At 37.0% G+C, this 24,216-nt stretch overlaps 1 protein-coding gene across 1 annotated transcript in view; it reads right to left on the reverse strand.

The window, feature by feature from the left end:
* The window catches only part of LOC107192005 (paired box protein Pax-6-like), a 54,809-nt gene that overhangs the window by 11,299 nt on the left and 19,294 nt on the right, over positions 1-24,216 (reverse strand). The window contains exon 3 of the mRNA XM_015581177.1: positions 16,206-16,513. Within this exon, the coding sequence (XP_015436663.1) occupies positions 16,206-16,513 (308 nt within the window). The remainder of the gene's footprint in view (positions 1-16,205; positions 16,514-24,216) is intronic.

Here is a 24,216-nt window from a genome sequence, read left to right on the forward strand (position 1 = left end):
GTTAGCTGCGCGTGTAAAACAGCACTATTTATCTCGGTTTTAAATTCGAACATTAATTTTTTCTTGAATTTGTTCCATGAAGTTACACCTTTTTAGTACATAACAAATTGTTTAGCGGAGCCTTTTAACATGCGTTTTGCATATAATAACATTTGCACGTTATTCCATTCCAACAATGTACTTAATTCTTCGAAATCGGAAATCCATTTTTCTATAGATAATTTGTCGTCACCCGAAAAGTGCGACATACTTTCGTCGACATCTTTTATTGTGAATTTCGTAGCTTGCCTTTGTCTTTTGTGTCGTTCGGCCGTCCTGCTTTGTCCTGCTTCGCTCGAGCCTGCGTTATCGTCATCTTCGTCTGACTCACTGTCTTCCTCCGCCTCTTCCTCTTCCTCTTCTGCTTGCGCGCTCGCTCGCAGTTGCTCTTGCAGGATTCTTTTGAGACCGTCTTTTTTGCCAATCGGTTTTATGTTTAATTTCAATAATTCTCGTTTTAATTCGTCGACTTTCATTCGATCTATTCTTTCTTCGGTAAGAACGCTAAGAAGTCCTCGTTCATTTTTTACGTCCGGTTTACGTTGTCGTGTTTTCTTCGGTACCGCTACAATCGTCATATCCAATTGGTCTTCGTCTTCATCTATTTCAACTTCGTCGATCGCATTGTCTTTGCTTACGTCTTTACCGCTGGTGCCTGCATCACCTTTTGCACTCATCGTGACGAACTTTTTAAGAAAAGCACGCGACGTACAACTTAACGGTTAACCTCGTTCACTATTTGCGACTTACTTCGGCTTTTAAAACGATGGTTTATCAATTTACACGTACGCGAGCTGTATCAACTTCATTCGAACACGAAAAACGACTTTTTGCACACCAAAACGATTTTATTGTCCGCGATTACGGATTTTGCATACACGTGGTTGTACACGGCACGCCGGCTTCCCGGACGAGCCCCCAAATTTTCTTCTGTAGAAATGTGTTTATTCACAAAACGGAAATACGGAAGATACAAAAATAAATGATATCGTCGAGGGACGGTTACAAGAATCACTTCTTCTCGACAACGAACGAACGAACAACGTAAGCACGAAAAGAACGAACGGCGCCCCCTCTCGTATGCCCACCGCGCTACCTAGGGGTCTCACTCGCTACTACGCGCATCGTTGTACTCTTTAAAACTAAGACTTCTTACATATATATATTTATTAGAAAAATATTAACAATGATTTGTACATTTATACATTTAGTATCTAAGTATATAAAGGCACTTGGCATAACATTGCACTTGAGCTATTGTAGCACCTGCTCAGTCTTTAGAGCTTAATCTACTGTTATTATTAATATTTTGTTAATAATTCTTTGGTTACTCACTAGTTACAATTTGCGATCTATCAGCTAATACTTAATAATTATGTGTAGGAAAACAATTTCAAAAAACCTACTTACAGAAGTTCCCTAGTCTGCTTAATTAAAAAATAAAACTTTGTTTCAGTCTTTATAGAGATTGAATATGAGTAATTTTTTTCACAAGGTATCTTGTATTTGTATTCAAATGGTAAATTGTAACTTCTAATTTCAGTGATACTATGCAGTCATCTGCTACATATTAATTGATTTTGATAAAATTTTTCTGCTAATCCGTTAATGTAGTCACTAATGTATTCTATTTCTGTTTCCTCATGCAGATATGTAATTGGCGTATATCTATTGACCGATAATACCATTCTAAGGCATTTATTTTGAAGAACTTGCAATTGTTTCATGTGTGTTTTGGCCAAACTGCACCAAACTGGTGCTGTATAGGTGATTATTGGTCGCAGTAACATTTTATATATAAGTTTCTTGTTTCCAATTGTTATAGCTGAGTCGTTGACCAGCAATGGGTATAGCTTCTTCATTACAGAGTAGATTTTCCTGTTGATGTGTTTGATATGCATGTAGTATGTTAATTTACTGTCCAGATGTATTCCTAAGTATTTGACTGTGTGTACTGGGGTGGTCGGATGCCCATATACAGTGATTGGTTGGAAAATTTTAATATCATTTATTTTCCTTGCAAATACAATAACTTCCGTTTTGGCATTATTTACTTCTATTTTCCAGTCTTTATAGAACTTTTCTAGCATGTGTATAAGTATTTGCAACTGTTTTGCGGCGACTATTGCTGAGAAGGAATGAGCATAAATGGCTAAATCATCTGCGAATAACGCAGTATTTGTTTTGCTGCATTTGGGTATGTCGTTGATGAAAATGATAAATAATTTAGGTCCAAGAACTGATCCTTGCGGCACTCCATCCCTCGCTTTTCTCTTGGTCGACTTTGCACCTTCTACTGTAGTAATTATTTGCCTTGTCAAATGCTTTTTCAATATCCAACAAGGTCATTACTGTTACTTTGCTGTGATTGAAATTAATACTGATGTCATTTACTATTCTTGTGACCTGTTGCACTGTATTGTGCTTTTGTCTAAATCCAAATTGTTCATCTATTATTATATTGTGTTTGTTTTCATAGTTATTGAAGCGTTTCAGAATTATTTTCTCTGTTAGTTTGCTGAGTGTGCAGAGCAGACTGATGGGTTTATAACTGCTTGGTTCGTTGCTTTTTTTCCCAGGTTTTAATATGGGAGTTATGAGCCCAGTTTTCCAATGCTTCGTAAAATACGCCAGCTTCAGTGACGCATTTATGATGTACATTATTTGCTTGATGTACATTATTGATATTTTTGAGTACTATGTTCTGTATGTTGTCCATTCCAGGTGCTTTACGATTAGGCAATTTCTTGATTTCTTCAACTAATTCTTTGGGGTTGGTATAGTACTTGTGGGCTTCTGAGTTTGTTGTATTTTCCAGGTACTCCTTTACTGTTTTTATTGTGTTTCCTTGCTGCTTTGTATTGTTTGTGCGATCTATTTTGTGTACTTCTTCAAACTGTGTGGCAAGTAGTTCAGCTTTTTCTTGGGCTGTTATTGCTTCGAGACCATTTTTTCCTAATGTTGGTATCGTATTATGTTCTGATTTGAAGATTTTTGTCATTCTCCATAGTGAGTTATCTTTAGGATTTAGTTTTTGTAATTGTGCACTCCATCTTTTGTTTCTGTGTTCGGCTATTTTCTTCTTGATGTCTCTGTTTGCCTTGTAGTACTTGGTTTTAATTTGCGGTATTTTTGATTGTTGCCACCTTTTCTTTAACTTATTCCTATTTTTGATTAAATCTAATATCACACGTGGCAGTCCATCGTTAGGGTTGCAGATTTCTTTAATTGGGACGGTTTGCTGAATGCTGTAGCTTATATTATTTATGAGTTTTTGTACTTCTGTGTCTAGTTGTTGTTTTGTTGTTATGTTAGATGTAATTTGTACTCTATCATTTAACAATCTGCGAAATTTCTCCCAGTCTGCCTCTTCATAGATATATTGTCTTCTAGTTTGGTGAGTTTTGTGTTGTGCACCAAGATGAAATATAATCGGGTTATGGTCTGAACTTAATTCATGTTTTACTTCTAAGTCAGAAATGTTGCTTACATTTTTGTTGACTAATATAGATATATAGATGTAGTTGACGGTGTGGTGTTGTTAGGTGGGTAGTTGGTTGGTTCGTTGGGGTGCATTATAACACAGTTATTACTTTGCGTGTAGTTAAATAAGGTTTTGCCACTTTTATTATTTTGTGTTGCAATTCCAGGTCAGATGTGTTGCATTTAGGTCACCTACTACCAATACTTTATGTCCCAAACTCATTAATTGTTCCATGGTGCCTCAGTGTTTCGCTTGGTTTTCTATAAACTGCCATTAGATTAATTCCACTTAATAATCTATTTTCAATTGTCTCTAATGTTATATCGCTGTTTATGTTAATTAACTTGTGTAAGATACTGTTTTTGATTAAAATAGCCACACCTCCTGCTGAGTTTTCACGTTCTTTTCTGTAACTGGTGTAATTTTTAATTTTTAGTTTATTAATACTAGTGTATTTAGTTTCATTTAATAACATTATGTCTATTTTAGCCCTATCAAGGTATTCTATTAATTCTCCTATTCTGCCTCTTATCCCGTTTGCATTCCAACTACAAATTTTCAATCTGTCCATTCTGTTTCTAATTGATGAGTGAAGTCTACAAAAGCATGGATTTTCTCCATTTTAGTCTGACATTGTTCTAGTCTTACTCTTAGGTCCCTTGCTAGCTTATGCATTAAGCTAATGTTGCACATCTGATTTATTTTGTGGAATTCTCTTGATAGTTCTGCTATCTGGGAATATTGATAGCAAGCATTATTATTACTTTTGTTCCCTTCATTCATTGGTTCGGTGTTCCCTTCAGGTTTCTTTGGTGTTGCGTTGATTTGATAGTTGTGTTTCTTCAATTTCCATGGGTTAATTATTGGTGCTGGTGCAGTTTTTAGTTTGGGAAACTGCCTGCTATTATTTGTGTTTAGAGTAACGACTTTGGCTTTTGTTATTGGCTTGGTTTTTATAGGATTATTTTTGTTTGTGAGTGAACTAAGCCTTCTTTTATGGACTTCACATATTGTTGCGTTAGCTGGATGATCTTCACCACAGTTTACACATTCAGCAGGTAGATCTTTGGATTTAGTACTGTCCATTGTGATGTGATTCTTGGCACATTTTAGACAGACAGGTTCTGCGTAACAATTGGCTGTTGCGTGTCCCCATTCCTGACATCTATGACATTGTGTTATCCTTTTCTTATTAATGTAGTTTTCCCATGTTATTTTTGTATAGCTAATGTATTTTGCCTTCTGCTGTAGGTTTGATAGGGTTGTGTCTGCACTGAATGTTACCATAAATAGCGGTCTCCCTGTATTTTTCATTAAATTGGCGTGGATTACGTTGAATCCTAATTCTTTTAATTCGTCCAGCATTTGTGCTATATTCGATTCTGCATGTAATCCTCTGATTACAAATATGCGTTTCTTATTTTCTTTTTCTGTGTATGTATGAAAATGTACGTTAGTATTTTGCCACTGGTCCTTTAGTAGTTGAAAATCCAATCTGCTTGTTGTAAATAGTTCTGTGTTGCCTTTGTTGTATTTAATGTAGAATTTGTCTTTCAGCATGTCTTTTATTTTGGTTAGAAATTTATGGTGTTCATTTATTTTACTGTGTATAACCAACGGTGGTGGATTCTTCAGTTGCTTGATACTTGAGGAGTTTGTAGTTTCTGTGGTATTTAGTGTCTTACCTTTGCTTGTTACACTGGTTAAGTCCTCGTTTTCCATTTCCATGTCTGAATCTTCCTCACTAAGTACATCATACCTGTTGCTTGTAGATACGCTGGGAGTTGCCTTGTATTTTGGCATTTTCCTTTGCAAATTTTTCTGCCGGGTTTCTTGTCGAATTTGCAGCTTTCTTTTTTTTGCCCTGATTATGTAGTCATTGAACTCGGTCTTTTCTCGTTCTTTTTCGCTCGAAGCGTCATTATCATTTTCTAGGTTAGGGTTTATAATTTTTTTTCCTTGTCTTCTCCCCTATTTTAGTGTTGTTAATCACTGATTTTAAGTGAGAAGGTCTGTTTATAATAGTTTATTAATTTATTTTTTATCTATTATCTAAGTCGTTTTATCACTTTGATCTGTGTACTCAGTCGCGGACCGGACGAGCGGACGAGGGGACGAGAACTCGTAGGCTATTACCGAATCAAGTACGCCACAACGATTTCTAATACGACAAAGGTCATCTTGTAACAATATAAAAAAATATAGAAAAGTCATATTTTCATTCCGGTAATTCAATACCAGTTGAGTCACGTCGATGCGGATCTTAGGTAACGCCGAGGCCTGTCTCAAGCCAGCAGTTCCCGGAATTGGTGGGGCTGACTATCCCCACTTTCGGTACTAAGTCCCTTCTCATCGGTTCTTGACGACACACGTTGACACGTTCATGGACCTGAAGGACGGTGCATAGTTCTGCGGGGACAGGCCGAAAGATGGAAGGAGAAAGCTTTCGGCCGCCATAAGAGGAACTACTGGTGGTGTCCTCTACAGCCGAGTATAATTATTAAAAGTGTCGTTCTTCATGGCGTCCTTTGTAATGATCCTAGTGACGCTATTGTGTGAAAGCATTGCAGAGCAACTCACGTGTATAGGAGTAAATTATTAGTAGCCGGTAATCGATTTCGAAAATGCTAAAGTGCATTGTGTAACGTATTAAACACGAATGGTCAAATTTAAACTATGTTCCGCGAGAAATTAGTACGACATAGATGGCACTACTAGTCGTCTCTCTCATGGCGGCTCCCCAACCCCCGTCCATTAGTGTACTTTATGCACCCTTCTCCAGGTCCATGGACACGTTGACATAGTGATTCTCTGTTGGAAGTTGAGCAGTCACAGCATGTGCGCGCACCTCCTACCGGAGGATAACAACACAATAGAAGCAAGTGGCGGGGGCTGGCGTTATTGTTTATGTAACTCCACGGGCGAATGTTTGGTCACGCCTGCAGTAGACATTCAATTCCCGCACTATGTACGGTTATTGGCACGGAAGACACGCTCCTCGCTCACACGTATTTCTCACACACGTGTGCGTAGCCTACCTTGTAGCACATATTTGATCATAGAAAGAGTACTGTATAATACTCTTTTAATAAAATGTTGCAATGTTTTTAGATGCTTTCAGTTATAATAAACTACATTTCGTATTATACTTTATTCATAATCAATATAAATACTTAGAAAAGAACATAAACCTGTAAAAACACGCGAGTATAAGGTATAACAAAGAAGTTATGACTAAAGGTGTAAAAAATCCTTAAGGTGGCTAACTGTAGAAATCGAAAAATGTTAAAATAATGTGTACAGAAGGTCTGGTTTAACTATACAGGGTGTAACAAAAATGTCCTCCGACCCGCAAATGGGGCACTCGGGGAGTGAATTGAAACAACTTTTTCCGTAGCAACAATCTAATCTGAGGCTTCGTTACCGAGATATTAACGAAAAACCCCGACTAATCAGAGCGCGAGTTTGCCAGCCGAGTTCCCGCGCTAGCGGTGGCTACGCGCTGCGCTTGTACTACGAAGCTCCGAACAAGTAGGTCAGCATGCATCGCAGGAAACTGCGTATAATAGCAAATGAAAAAGACGTAACAAATAAAATCATACTTTTTATCATCTATCGTTTGTTATTTAAAGAGATTAATGAATGAAGCATAAATGTAAGCAAATTATATGTAACGTAAAAAGACGAATGCACAGTTAGTTTTTTAAACGGAATGGAAACTAATAATTATTTAAGGAGAGAGGGTCAGAAATTTGTAAATTCCTGTTTCAAATAACCTATTAACGAAAAGGTAATGTAACAGAAAATGAACGAGAAGGGATCGTAGTTCGTTATTGAGATAAAAATCCGTAGTTTAATAACGGACAACAATGTCAATGATAATGAACAAGTCTCTTCGAAAATCGCGAACAAAATGTAGGTACAGAAACTTGCAAAATTATCGCCGGGGAAAAGTCATAGCTTGCGTTAAATTAAGAAAATAATAATGACCAATAAACTGAATAGAAATCACCCTTACGGAAATACACCTGCAGCGTGCAAACCTGCGTCAGTAGATCAGTCTATCGAGCCTGGGCATCAACGGATGAAATGGTTTATGGCAGGATAGAGTCCATGCCACAGGTGATCGCAGCTACGCGACACCAGCCGACGCACAGTGGGGTATTTGACCAGAAAAGCTGGCCAAAACCCCAAATTTTATCTTTGTTCAAAATGAATGAAACTTTGTCACTATGTTCCTAAGAATGAATAAAAATAAACTGCTATCTTAGTTTTTCGAAAACAGCAGTATTGAGCAACAAATTGAGGCTTGAAAGTCAACAATTTTTGTACTTGAAGAAAATGCCAAGAAACCTATATTAAGAAAGTGATTTATTACAAGTGTAGTGTTAAGGAAGTGCAATAACAACATATGTAGGATATAGTGGAAGGTATGTAGAGTAATTTGGCACCTTGTTTCCTTTACATTTTTGTGTGGTTTTGATAAAATAACAATTTGAAAATAGTTTTTTTTTTGGTAAAATGAAGTATACAACACTAAATTACTTTTTTGCACCCCAAAGTACTCCTTTACTTTTGATATATTTTTATCCTTGGACATTGCTATATATATTTCTTGAAAAATTAGGTGCTAAGAGGTGCTAAAACTACAGTTCTGTTCAAAAGTATAGTTGGAATTCACTGATATAGCTACATTCAATATCAAAACAAACACAATATTGAAAATTATAAGGTTTTTATATTTCCAATAATTTCCGAGATATTTGACGGAATACTAAAAAAAAATGCGGATGAAATATTTTCATGAGAACTGCAATTTCACAGAGTTGTAATAAAATTGGCGATTGTCAATTCTGTTGTGCGTTCGCGGTTGCTACGAGGGCGAAGAAATTGAGCCATACATAACCGAAAAGTCCGCGCCGGCCTCTACGAAGGTGGTCGGACAGGGCCAAGCAGCGTCAATTCACACGTGTCGGTGAAATTTTTTCCCTGATCCTCGAGGAAAACAATGTACATTGTACATTGCAACTCGAAGCAACGGCTACGTTGGCGGTCCTCTTTATTTCGGACATTTTCAAGCCGACGCACGTGATTTCTGTTTTCTATCTCGAAGCAGTAGGTACCCTGGCAATAAATTAACGGGCTACGGGCCTTGGTGAAACTGCACGACGATGGTTTTGTCCTTCCACTTCTGCAAAGCACGTGTTATCCTAGAACCGTTGATTTCTTATTACCTAAATCTTGTCGTGGTGGGAGCGAACTCACAATGTAACGATGGGAAACTACTTGGGGGTGGAGGAACTCCTTCGGAAAAGTCTGTCAGTCTCTTAGCAATCGAGCCAGAGATATGTTCGGTCCACGCGAATATTTTAGTATGTTCTGGTGGTACGCGCGATGCGATGGAATTGCGTAGGAACAATAGGTTCGATGAAAGGTAAATTAAGTGATCGTGTCAGGTGATTAGTGTTGGTGGTCGTGAAGTAAAGTGAATGCATATTCGATGGATTAACCCGGCGGCACTTGACGTTGCGCCTCTTAACGTCGGCTGGTGTCAGCATAGCTGCGATCACCTGTGGCATGGACTCTATCCTGCCATAAACCATTTCATACGTCGATGTCCAGGCTCGGTATACTGACCTACTGACGCAGGTTTGCACGCTGCAGATGAATTTCCGTAAGGGTGATTTCTATTCAGTTTATTGGTCATTATTCTTTTCTTAATTTAACGCAAGCTATGACTTTTTCCCGGCGATAATTTTGCAAGTTTCTGTACCTACATTTTTCTTCGCGATTTTCGAAGAGACTTGTTCGTTATCACTGACATTGTTGTCCGTTATTAAACTACGGATTTTTATTTCAATAACAAACTACGATCACTTCTCGTAATTTCATTTTCTGTTACATTACCTTTTCGTTAATATGTTATTTGAAACAGGAATTTACAAATTTCTGACCCTCTCTCCTTAAATAATTATTAGTTTCCATTCTGTTTAAAAAACTAACTGTGCATTCGTCTTTTTACGTCACACATAATTTGCTTATATTTATGCGTCATTCTTTAATCTTTTTAAATAACAAACGATAGATGATAAAAAGTATGATTTTATTTGTTACGTCTTTTTCATTTGCTATTATACGCAGTTTCCTGCGATGCATGCTGACCTACTTGTTCGGAGCTTCGTAGTAGAAGCGCAGCGCGTAGCCACCGCTATCGCGGGAACTCAGCTGGCAAACTCGCGCTCTGATTGGTCGGGGTTTTTCGTTAATATCTCGGTAACGAAGCCTCCGATTACATTTTTGCTAAGGAAAACATTGTTCCAATCCCCCCCCCCCGAGTGCCCCATTTCCGGGTCGGAAGACATTTTTGTTACACCCTGTATACACGCTATTATTTCTGTAACTATTGAAAATGTGGAAAAATGTTTTATATGAAAGTTGTTTGATTCAGTGGAGGAAACTTAATAGAATATTTGAATTATTTTCCTATTTTGTTACTTACACAGATTTTAATACCAATTTTATCTTTTTTAAATGGAATTACAGTAGACTCGAACTATATTGCCATGGTCGAGGCTGTACGGGAGTAAAATGGCAATGAGTTCAGAGCCCCCTTCATCCTAAGTTCTATCGGCATAGCCTCGGCCTCAGCGCCCACGCAAAAGCTGCATCATGCTGGTGCGCAACATGGTGGGAGAACGAATATGTGTGTTCGAAAATACGTGTGAAGGGGAAGTGCCTCCTGTGGCAATATGTTTAATGACAATATAGTTAGAGTCCACTGTACATATTTTTATTACTATTTATTACTGTTTCATAATATACCATATTATGAAACAGTTCATGAAGAATTCAACGACATATTTCAATATTCTATTTAAATAATAATTTCTTGGATAATTGTATGAATATTGGTGGCAATTTCATTGCTTCTTGCCTTTCGGATCACACATAATGGGTGAAAGATGCTAGCCAAGCTAGACATTTGCCATTAAAATATGTTACGAATTATTAACTTTTTCACACAATACCTTAATACCTTGTTTACGCAGCATTTATTATTTATTCCATAGAATTTCAATATCATTAATAAAAGAATATAAATTAACTTTTGAAAACTCAGAAGATCCTTCATTTACGAAAAACCTGTTATTGCTAAGTAATAGCCCTCTCCGTACTAAAAAAATTCTGTGAATATACTTTTTTCATATCTCTAAAAATAACGGAGATAATTAACATAACCGTAAAGTGCGTATATCCAGCTCACCCTATATGTAGCTGCGTCGCACAACTGAACGGCTGAGTGGTGGGGAAAGCGCTCGGGTAACTGGTCACCGATTTCTGCACGGTTCCTGGAAATTTAGCCCTCTACAGCCCCGACTCGTGCGGGAATCGAATGTCTACTGTACAACACAAGGATGAAGTATGACTTGTTTATTACTCCAATGATAACTTTGCATCTCAACTTGTACGACAAAAATGTAATTTTCAGAAAAAAACGCTGATTATGACAAATACTCCGTTTTCTGTTGGTTCTTTTGTCTCATTAAATACGATGAAGGTATAAGCGTATTTAAGGAAAATCTGTCAATATGGGTTCAATTTTTAAAGGTGATGTCTGTAATATAAGTGTTGTTTTTAATTTTGTGTTTTAAACCATTAGAACTCGATTTTCGGGGGCCCATTGTGTACCGCCGCACTCAGGGTCGTAGGTCACTTTCAACTGTTGCGTTCCAAGGAATAAAACAAAAAAGACTGGAATATTTGAAAGAAATTTACGTTTTCGTAAGCTTCCATTGGGAATAAAAGGGCGAGAAATATTTTAAATCTGAAATTAGTACGCTATAAGAACTTGTTTAATTATTTTAAAACGAAAAAACCGATCCCAAATTGACGTCGTACGCCCCTGAACGACGGTCGAGCACAATTTTGACAACTCAAAGGTATCGAATGACAGGATGAGGCTACCGAAACACATAAACTTTAGGGTCAGTTAAATTTTTGGCTAACACTATATCTTTGAAGCAGCTATACCTGTGATGGCAATTTGTACACACAGGAATCGCACATGTGGTGGTTTTATTATACCGGAGGAATGTCAGCAGCAATAATGAATTGATGAAATAATTAGAAAATTAACTATGATCCATATCATATCGTGTTTAATTTTATTTTTATCAGAAAAATTATACCAATCCTTTAAACATCTTTTTATAACACTAAATTCAAAAATCAGAATAGAATTACATTAATAATGAAACTTTAATTTTTCATTATTAATCTAGTTCTTCGAAGTGCACGATTTGCTGCCTTGACTCTCGCCGTCTCTTTCTGCTCTGATCAGCGTTAAATACTCGATCAACTGGTCCGATTTGATCCAACGTACATGACGTACAACGATCAGTCCACGCCAAGCGAATCACTTTTGTACCTCATGCATGGGATTTTGCTCAAAGCGAGGTGGAAATTTGGCAATTTTCACCGATCTTTAAGAAATTTACCTTCACAAAAGAATTTTTATCTCCGCAATTATTAACCATACAAACTTCATATTGTTTCGTTTTAATTGTAAATGATCGCTCTTTATAATTAATTTTTTGTTTTATACATAAAGTTATTTTTGCAATGAATTACTAAACATATTTTTGTGTCGTAAATTTGCCATCGCTACAAGTCTGAAAAAATTTGGAAAATATATGTTCACATTCTGTTATCTTATTTCTTTATAATCCGTTTTGTTTTAAAACAGGCCTGTCCAACATGTGGCCCGCGGGACAAAATTGAATTGCGCCCCTACCGGCTTGCCCTTTCAGTCGAGGAGAATGACCCCCTCCATATCCACAAGAAGCCCGACGAGATAGAGGCAAGAAAGCGTGTGCGCATGCTTTGACTATCCCCACTTCCGACGCTCTCGAAATCCCTACCCGCACGTATCTCTTGCCCCCCGACCGCAACGCAGCGCAGGCGACTAATGGGGAATGGACTGAGTGATGTTGGGGACTGCGTCGTCTGGCGATGTGACCCGCGAGCAACATGTTGGACAGGCCTGATTACTGATTACTGATAACATTGCTTCTAGGGAGTCGTGTGTCGGTACCGAAGAGTGGATTATCAGTCTACGGAAGCAGATATGGTGATCTGTAGGGGACCCTCCGGAGTTTGACTTTTGGCCTTCTTTTCCACCAGATTCAACTTTATTAGGCCCGGGCCACTTGGAGGCATGAGTGTGCTCAGTAAGGGGTGGGAAGTCAACAGGATGGGCCCATTCTACCTACTTAAAGAGCTAAGGAGTCGGACGTCGAGGTATCCAGATCCCTCGTTCCCATAAAGGTGAGCACCAGCTCACTCCTGTCGCTCCACAAGCCGAACTTGTTCACCGGGGGTGTACATCGTCACATTCCTTCGTCGAGAGAGAGCTGTGTCGCCTATCCTACCCCCTGATCAAACGCTACCTGCCTATGTCCCGATTATTTCAAGAGCCCCACCCCCGTCCTCTGTTGCCCCGTTCAAGCCGCCATCCCACGTCCCCAGTGGTGTTCTGGAGAGAGCCCACGGTGCTCCGGATAGTGAGTAGAGTGGGGGCGTGCGCTAGTCTGCCTCTAGTGGAGATGTGGCGGAGTTCGCGTTACGTAACTTCCCGGGATTTGTAGGAGTGATTTGATATCTTTCTACAGATGGGTGTGATTTTATAAGGATAGAACGGTGTAGAGAGTAGGTCACGTCCTTGGACAGGCCTGAGTGGTACCTTGGTGATGAAATAAGCATCGGCCTATCTGCAACTAACAATAACTCCAAACAACAGACTCTCGGTTATAATAAAGCCGGAAGCCTCTTTAGTCCTCGGCTCGTAACAGTATACATTCGTGTGTCATGGTTCATAAGTACTATTAAATCGAAGCATCGCATATTTTTGTTCCCGCCAAATCATATTAACTACACGTAACACGAACGTGATATATAATATACAATTTATGCTAATAATACCCATAGTTAGGAATGAATCGATGCAAGTAAGTACGAGTATTTTACTCGATACTTTTGTTTCGATACCGAGTACTGTTGGTATCGATACGTACGATTACGATACCAAGTAGGTATCGAAAAAAATTACTCGTATCAAATGGAGTGAGTATCAACCCATCAACAATTGATATTGTAATTACTTTCAACTCAAAAAATGTTGTTTACATTAATAATTAAGCAATGTGTATTTAAATATTGTCAATGTTAAAATAATATGGGTATACATGGTTAGGTGTGAGCTTCTGAAAATGGTATTTTCAAATATAGAACATGTTTTCCTGTATTGTTTCCTGCAGCGTTTCTATCTACCATTTATGTTATGTTTGACATAACCTTGTTCAATATATGCATGCCACCTTCCCAATGAAATATTTTACTACTTAAATGTAGAAAATTTAATTCACTTGCGAAGTCAAAGACCGCGTTTTCCGTTTCAGTTTCTACTATATATTTCATTTAATTTTATCATTAATAAATGAATTATTTATATTACTGATGAATCTTTATTTATTCCTTTGTTTTTACAAAGATAACGGGCTTTCCCATTTTTCTAAGTACACAGAACCCTCAATAAGTGTAAATCGGCTCTTCCACGATGTGTGCAAAGGCGTCATCCCTACCACTGGGGAGTGGCAACGCAACACAAGTGAGTAGTGGGGGCTGGTGTTATTGTTTATGTAGCCCCACGGGCGAATGTTTGGCCAGGCCTGCATTAAGGTGTATAAATATAGTCGACATTGTTTTTAGACAACATTGAAGTAATATGGGGTGCGAGTGGTATGATCGGTCGATGTAATCGCCGAGCGTGAGGCTCGTTTACCTAAACGTGGCGCATCACTGTCTATTTTTTTAAACAAATGCGACATCAGCAAAAGGATGACTTTAAAAAAACCTTATGTCACGTGAACTACATCATATTTTATTTTAAACAAAATCCTTGTCATCGAGTGTAAAAAGTGATCGGTGTGGCTTGAAATGATCCTTGTGTAATTTAATTTGATTTATATTTAGCATTACTTCATAATATAAAATGTTTCCGTGAAGTGAACATACAGATTACACTTACTTAAATAGAAACATGAAGTAAACTTTAAACATATTTGAAGCTTGTATAGGCAAACAGTTATTACGAAATACGGAAAGTAAACTTAGTAAGCAAACATCGAGCAGTTTTCGGAGACTTTCTATTTATGGCGTATGACTTATGTATAATAAATAAGTAAAATGCCTCGGAACAATATAATTACGTGCTGTTGAAAATTGTTTGCGTACATACTAGGCATTCGATATAAAAACAAAAATTGAACATGACCTTCCATCTCGATAAAAAAGTACAGTAACAGTAAATCAATTGCAGTACTGTATGCCCTCCTGGAAGCCATGCAACTTCCGTGTGAAACATTTTTTCCTACAGCAAATAATTTCCGAATTATTTGAAATCGTCTTGTTATGAGATTCACTCTCTACATAACATTACTCAGGATATTGACCTTTGTAACATACATTAAGTTCATTGAAATCGACAAGGCGTATTCTATTCTGAATACAGTGGACTCTAACTATATTGCCACTAAACATATTGCCACGCCAGGCACTTCCCCTTCAAACGTACTTTAGTGCATACAGATTCGCTCTCCCACCACGTTGCGTACGCCGGCGCACCAACACGTTGAGGCCGAGGCTACGACGACATAACTTAGTATGGCGGGGGGGGGGGGGCTCTAAACTCATTGCCATTCTACTCCTCTACAGCCCCAACAATGGCAATATAGTTAGAGCCCACTGTAATTACCAAATAACACTAGTTTACAGTCATTTGGTGATCGAGACTCCACTATGAAATTCTTATGCAACGTGGTCCCCTAAACTCAAAAATCGATGTGAGACGAAATCCTAATAAATACACAAATTTTGTTACCTTACAATAGATAGCGTTGGACATTTCAGGAGTTCAAAAATTCGAAATATGATTGAAAAATGACATTAAGAATAAATAAAGACATGGAAAAAATACATTTAAATTTGTTTTCATTGAAGACAAATACGGACTTCGCCACGAATCAGGAAGAAATAAGGAAAAAGTTGAGAATAGGCACTCCCACTCTATCGGCCATAACTTCCTTATTTGTCCATGGATTTTGCTCAGATTGGCCTTGTCTTCTTCGTAAAGGTGTGTACTTTATGTAAAAAGTACTTACTTTTACTGGACGTCACATAATAATTTCTATGTTATCCAGGCGATGTTGTGAATTTTCGATTTCAATTTCGGCCCCAAAAAATGACATTTTTCTTCAGTTTCGCTCGATTCCGCCTAAACTATTGATCCGATTGGAAAACAATGTATGAAATACTGGTATCTAATTTAATTACCCTTCATTTAAGAGTCATCACGATCAAATCGGTCAACTCTAACGCGAGATATGGCCAAAAACTTCGGCTCGACTTTTTACAAAATTACCAAAATATTCAACGGGCGATATCTCAAATACGTATCCTTAGGATTTCGTCTCAAGTCGATTTTTGAGTTTAGGGGACCACCTTATATAAGAATTTCATAGTGGAGTCTCGGTCAAATATAATTTTTTGGGTTTTGTAAACTAGTGTAATTTTCACACACACATGTTTTCCAATTGATTGTATAAAAAGATATGGCATTAGTTACCCATGGGGAGGTGGAAGAATCCTGTAATCTCTGCAAACGGACAAAGATGGAGCGGCTGGTATTTTGTCAGTGTTGCCCGACGTCAGGGGAGGTGGATTGTTAGTACCGGCAGTGGATGGTGGTGGTGGAAGTGGTGACGGGGGTGGTGGCGTCGCCGTGTCCGGACGTTCCAGCGATGCCGAAGGGGGCGGCCTTAGAAGCAACGGCGCTGCGCTACCTAACCCCAAGCACCGCATTCTCCATGCGTCCTGAAGCAACTGCAGGCGGGCCTGCTTCCGCCATTTTGCTCGCCGATTTTGAAACCAAACCTGAAATCATAACCGTTTAGTCTTTTATTGTTACTGGTTCCTTGAATAGCAGAGGGTCTGGTTTATTATTAAGAGCTAACAATGTTTTTTCACTGTCTCTTCTTGCATTTTCAGAAAGCATAAGGCATAAACGGTGTATGTAAAGGGTTTTGCAATAAAAACGATATGATTTTACAATGAAATAAAATAAAAACTATTTTAGATACAACCACACTTTTTATATTATTTTGAAGTAAAGTTTATTACATTATGTTTTGAATAACATATCATTTAAGTGTCCACCTCGACTTCGTGCACACTAGCGAATTCGATGAACCTAATTTTCAATGACTTTGTGCAATAACTCGGGCCGAATATCACGAATGCAGCGTTTGTTGTTCAATTTTAATGCATGAAGGGTTCGTGGTTTGTTAACAGTTGAATTTCTTGAAATTATCTTTTCACCAAACTGTTCTTTTTAAAAAAATTGTAATTTTTTGATAATAACCAAACGTTCTTCAAGCGTGTATTTAGCCATGATAAATTGTCAGAGTATACTGAAGACAAATGACTACTAGTGACAGTTTTAGCATTTTAAACATGGTTGCCATTTCATTTCAAAATCATATCATTCTTATTGGAAAACCCTTTACTTTTTAAATTTTATTTGAAATTTGTCAAACTGCTGGAAATTTAAGGGTTTGAGATCCATGACGTATGTACAAGGAAGCGTTAATTCTAAATTGGCGTCGCAGTTTTTCGGAAAATATATTTTTTGAGGTAGTGTACATGTTATGTAAAAAGTGAACAAACTGATAAGAAATTAAAATGAAATAATTCTGTTAGTTTAATGAAATGTTGAAAAATTTGTATAGAAGTCAAGTTTTCCCCTTATCTAATGCTACTTTATGAATTTTCCTTCTTTTTGAAAGATACCAGTTTCCTGGTTCACTGTTTAAATATTTATTAAAAGGAATTTTTCGATGACATCATTACACATCAGTTTCGTAACTGTAAAAATTGTAAAAATTTCTCAAATGATGAATACAACGCCGAATTTATATTCTAATCTAACGGACTTGATGAAGGATCAAAATTTTACACACATATTAATGAATTTGAAAAAAAAGTATGACTTGCTTTTAAGAAAACAACCCAAAATTTCCTCGGCAATCAATGATCAAAGAAATATGTTTCCATAGTAAACGAACTTTTAAAATCCTGTAAAAATCTTGGCTCTAACATGTCCCTAAAAACGCACTACCTACATTCACATCTCGATTTTTGTCCTCCAAACCTCGGTGACGTCAGTGATGAACATGGAGAATGTTTTCACCAAGACATTTCAAAAATGGAAAAACGGTACCAGGGAAAGGATATGTGTACAATGCTTGCAGACTATTGCTGGACACTCATAAGCGACAACAAAGAACATACAAACGTCAAGCAAGGTGAACAATTTTTTAAACTTATTTAATTAAATTGTGAAGGTAGCTTTAGTAAAGCTGATGTTCACCTACAGAGAATTTCAACGAAGTCCAACAGATGTTCACTATTACTACAGGTAATTCCTCACTTCATATATTTCCTTTTCCCTGTAGTTCAATAGAAGTTAAAAAATGATGTTTGATTGAAATTTGCGTCAATCAAAATTGATGAAAAAGTTCGTCATAATTCCGCATTAGTGTCTAAGAATGCATGAAAAACATCAAAGCTTATACATATAAAAAGTGGGTGCGAATTAGATTGTATTATCGGTGTCGATTGCGCGTAGCCACGGCCCTGACGTGTTCAGCCAGGCGAGTAATGGCCGCGTGGCTGCAAAACGCCAAATGGTTTCTTCAACAGAAATGTCTGCAGAACCCGATACTGTGTAACAAATTTATGCTGGATAAAGAATTATTCGTAAAAATACAAAAATAGTGCGTAGAAAGTACGCGTTGTAACCCTTTTTTAAACTTTGACGTTGATTTACAACCATTCAAAATTACAAAATATAATAATTATGTGCAGTGATATAATCAGGAAACATTCCTCTATCATTTAAGATTAAATTGAATTGTCTGGCGTTCTTAACTTTCACGTAATACACCATTTTCCCCGAAATTGTGGGTTTTTACAAACATTCGTGTTTCTCAAAAACTGAGGGTGATAGAGCAATTTTGCTTGCGGATTCGAGTTTAGAACGAGAAACCCTACAAGGACCACCCAGTGGATATTGCAGAACAAAACTAAGGTTAATATTTGTTGGACAATGTAATCTTCGAATATGTGAAATGCTTCTGACCCTCGTAAATACGTTTCTTGCTCGAAGCTCTCAAGCCTCGGCAACTCGCCAGGACAAGCGAGTGAAGAACAGAGAGGGAAGCTTCTGTTTACACTCGACTCGGCTGCGTGGCCTGCCTGCGACGCTCTCGCCGACCAATGATTACATTATAGCCGACCGCACAGTCCTATTGTGTGTGTACCGTTTCAGCCAATAAAAAAAATACGTGTGACTGGAAGTGATCCAGCTACATTTGATTCGTCGGCAGCTCTCTGGGCATTCGCTGACGATTGAACGCTTCGACTAATCGTTGCGCATTCCCACGCTCCGTCCGTCAAGTCCATCGAGCGCATACATTGTTGTCTCGGCGCGCCGAGACGGCTTCCCATTCACGAGCCAAAAAAAAATTACATTCCTGGGTGTCGGTGAGACAACACTAATGCAACGATGAAACTTTTTTATTTTTGATTCATTGTTAATGAAACTTTTACTAGTATATTGGTGAGATTTTTCTGATTAAAATGATGCCAAATACGACATAATTTTATTAAAATTCCTATTCTTTCATTATTGCTTCTGATAAATTACGAACATGACTTCTTAAATACGTTTAATAATAACAATATGATTGTTTTAAACGGGGCTACATGCTTGTATTATTACTCTGTTATTAAGCATTTCAAGACAAATTCACCGACATATTTGGAAGTTTTGTTTGAATAATAATTTAATTGAATATTGCTGGCAAATATCAAGTCCCGTTAGCTTGTTTCCATAACGCATGATCCGTGAGAGAATATTCCAATAGTAATTCGAATAATTATTGTTCAAACGGAACTTCCAAATGTGTTGTTCAATTCGTCTTGAGCTGCTTAATAACTTTATAATAATATAAATACACAGATTCATTTAAAAAAATTACATTGTTATTAAAAGCTCAGTAAATAACAATTAAAAAAAAATTCAAATACCCTATTAAGTTTGTCCCATGAAATCAAACAACTTTTGTATGAAATATGTTTTCATATTTTCAATGGTTAGAGAAATAATAGCGTGTACTTATACACTTAACCGGAATCCCATGTTCTGCGCTTGGGGGCGGCACCCGAATGTCTTTCAAGCTCCATCCTGACTACAATTGTAAAATAATACAGACTCCTCTCGATTATCATCTGGCTTGTTCTACACGATTATTGTCCAGGATTTGCCCCACCCCCCTCCCCCAGGGGGGAAGCTGTGGAACCTGTCAAGCGCGTACTTTGTGGCCACTCCGCATTTGTTGACGAGGCTCGGGCTCCACGCAAAGATCAAAAGAATTTATGAGGGTCTGAAGCATTTCTCCCTATAAGATTATTGTCCCAGGGTGGACCCGAGTTTGGAACGATAATCGGGAGGAATCTGTACTGACGAAATTTGGTATGCTTATCGAGAAACATTTAAGGAACAACTTATATTTTTTTCAGATTTCCAAAACGGGTTTGTTTTTGCAAAATAAAAATGTATTTATGATTTTCATATTGAAAAAGGGTGCGTACGACAAAATTAAAAATATACTTACAAAGGTGAATCTTTTGCGAAGGAAAGGAAACAAATTTTGTCTGCAAGTGTAATAGTTTCCGAAACAAAAATTCGTTTCTACAGTCATGTACGTCTTATTATTGTGAAACATTTATATGTACATTTATATATGCATGCATACATATTGTACTACGCACTTTATGCTACCCTGATATACAGTAACAATAACTATGTCCACTGAATATTGCCGTTATTTGTAATAAGATGAAAAATGTTATATACAAAGCTTACACAGTATACAGGGGGGCATAATGTGACATAAACATTTTCTGCGTGGCTGAAGGCATAGAGGAGATTTCAATGTCATCTCTATTTTTTTTTAATGGAATGCTATGTTTTTTTTATTGCGATATGATAGCCGGTGTTGAGATATCTTCAGCGATCTATCATTAAAGGTCATGCAAGGTCAAATGTAGTAGTAAAATAAATTCTTACATTACAAGAGATGCTCGAAGTGGTGACCGTTTGCGTCAATGCAAAGTTGCAATCTTCGTGTCGCTGCATCGCGTGCATGTCTTATCGTTTCTGAACTTATTCTAGCACATGCTGCAATTATCCTTTGTTTCATATTTTCTGGTCTAGTGGGTACTTCTTGATAAACAGCATTTTTTAATGCTCCCCAGGGAAAAAAATCTAATGGAGTTAAATCTGGAGAACGAGGTGGCCAAGAAACTAATCCTCCACGTCCTATCCATTTATGTGGATAAAGTTCGTTCAGTGCATCTCTTATTCTCCGAGCATAATGTGCTGGACACCCGTCAAGCTGTAACCACATCATTTGGTAAACGTTTAGTGGTACATTTTCTAGACCATTCGTTTATGTAAAAGTGGGGGTCTATTAAATAATACAGCATGCTCTAGAATAAGTTCAGAAACAATAGGACATGCACGTGATGCAGCAATACGAAAATTGCAACTTTGCATTGACGCACACGGTCACCACTTCGAGCATCTTCTGTAATGTAAGAATTTCTTTTACTACCACATTTGACCTTGCATGACCTTCAATAATAGCCCGCTGAAGTCGTCTCAACACCGGCTATCATATCACGATAAAGAAACATAGCATTCCATTAAAAAAATAGAGATAACCTTGAAATCTCCTCTATTCCTTCACTCACGCAGAATATGTTTGTGCCACAATATGCCCCTCCCCCCCTATACCATGTAAGTTTTGTATATAACATTTTTTCATATTATTACAAATAACGGTAATATTCAAAGTGGCCATAGTTATTGTCCCACCCTGTATAACATACTAGAAGTACTGCTGAACTATTTCGTTTTCCTATTGACAACAAAACAGATTTTGTTCTTTCCTTGACACTTTCCTTAGCAGAAAGGTTTGCTCTATCGCATGATATGGTTACATTTTCTCCTAGAATATCAACTAAAGTTGGTGCATTTTCGGTGTCCTTTTTTATTTTTATCATTATTTACACATATTTAAATGTCTATAATATAATAACAAATTACATAATTTTGTGCGGGAGGGTCCAGAGAATTATTTCGTGGTAAAAGCAACTGAATAACAATCACTGTAAAAGTACAACACATCTCCAAAATTAAAATTTTCAATTTTTGCTTAAAATTGATGTTTTCGAGAACTGGACATGCTGAGGAGAAACGTTTTGCAGATTCGTATTCAGCTCATAAAAATCTATCAGAAATGCCTATTAACGATTATGAGGTATTGTACGTGTTGAACAGTGTAATGAAAGTAATTGTTCACACTATCTACATACATAAGTAAATATTATTCAAATTGCGTCGTGTTTGGTATCATTTTAGTCGGAAAAGTCTCACCAATATGTTTGTAAAAGTTTCATTAACGAAGAACCAAAAATAACAAAGTTTTATCGTTGCATTAGTGTTGTCTCATCAACACCCGGGAATATAACCTTCTTTGTGGGCTCCAAACGTTAAGTTGTCGCCCCTCCCCCCCCCCTTGCCCACAATGGTTGGGATGAGGCCTGGACAATAATCGTGGATAAACGGTCAGTCAATAATCGTGAGGTCCCTGCATTTTTATTTTAAACTGCCCCTATTTATTTTGTTCAATCCTTTTTGAAAATAGGAGGTCCACGCCCTGTCTACATCTGTAAACAAATAATACTTTATTTTGATTTATGCTGACCATGTATGAAGTCGAGGCCAGATATATGAGGACAACCTCACAAAAATAAATAGTAATATCAATACTAATTTTCTTCTATGGTTGTATTTCGAACATTCTGTGATCATATGTGTTGTTCGAAAGAAATTGCATGTAGCTTTGCAATTTTTGTGAATCAATCATGTAATTACATTAGTGGGATACTTTTTAATTATTACAGCGCGGTACTCTTCTAATTAAGAACACAGAATAAAATAAAATTTATTTATAGAGTCTTCAATTGATAATTAAATTTTTGTAAATACAATGATATTATAAGCGATTTTTATTTCTTTAAACGTGTCTATACACAGTATCTTTAGGTAGAATAAATGATGTATTTATTTTGGTATGTATAGATAACATGTAACAGATACATGATAAATAAGGATCTAACACTTTACGGGCTTATTGTTCTTATTGGCAGTAGTAAAAAATACTTAATCCACATGTGTCTTAACATTACTATTTTCTGTGTAAATTGTATATTTGCATGTATTGGCGTTCAGTAACGTAAACACTCTCTGCAGCAGATTCAACGTAAACATAACAATCGGTCTAGAAGTATATTACATACTTGAAGATTGTATAATAGATTGTCACTGACTACAACAAAGATTACTTGGTAGCAGAGATCATGGCTTTGAACGTGTATTAAAAACACACGTGTACACGTGTATTTCACGTACCACTACGTCAGTACATGTCATTTTACGTACACAGGTACACGTGTATTATTTCACGTACATTTAAATACGTGATTATATAGGGTGGTCCACGCAATTGTTTCAGGTCATAATTCCGTTATTAATGCATTTATGAAAAAATGCCAAAGGAGAAAGATAAATGGCTCGACGAGCACTGCATCTGTAGGCCCTTAAATTTTTTTTAAGTGCAACAGTTCATGTGCACTTAACAATTGCATCATTTCTTTAAATGGAAATGTATACTGTTTGTTACAAACAGATAGATTCCTCTGTTCATTCTACGTGAAAAATGATTAGGATACCATGGCAAAAAAATTATTGGTTCTCGGGATATTTTCAAAAAATGTCTTTATTGAAGAAGATGCTTAAACGCTTCTCCATTACATTGTAAACATTTCTGATAACGTTTTCTTTTATTGTTTTCATAACTTGGTTAGATTATCTACATTATTTTTTGTTTTATTTACGTTTACTACATAGTCATGAATCGTTTGAGCATCTTCTTCAATAAAGACATTTTTTGGAAATATCTCGAGAACTAACAATTTTTTTGGCACGGTATCCTAATCATCTTTCACGTAGAATGAACAGAGGAATCGATATGTGCAACAAACAATATGCATTTCCACTTAAAGAAATGATGCAATTGTTAATTGCACATGCACTGTTGCACTTAAAGTTCCGGTCCCACGATTTACGCTGTATTATTTGACGGATTTTGCAGTAATGGCACTTATGAATTTGGAATATGTAATTCAAAAACTCATACTTTGCTAACGATATCATTTTCTATAAATTTTCTATTTGTAGTTTACATACGCCAGAGTGTTTCGCTATGCACTACACGTGTAGAAAAAGTATCATTACTAGACCGTGGATGTTTATGTAAATATTCATTCTCGTAAGATATTTTACAAAATTGGATTCACAAAAGATTTATTAGGTCAAAAATGTACCACTAATTTCATTATGTTAAAGCTTTTAGTTCACTGTAAATGTATAAACACCTGCAATCTAA

The sequence above is a fragment of the Dufourea novaeangliae genome, unplaced genomic scaffold (genome assembly GCF_001272555.1).
Source record: "Dufourea novaeangliae isolate 0120121106 unplaced genomic scaffold, ASM127255v1 scaffold285, whole genome shotgun sequence".
NCBI lineage: Eukaryota > Metazoa > Arthropoda > Insecta > Hymenoptera > Halictidae > Dufourea > Dufourea novaeangliae.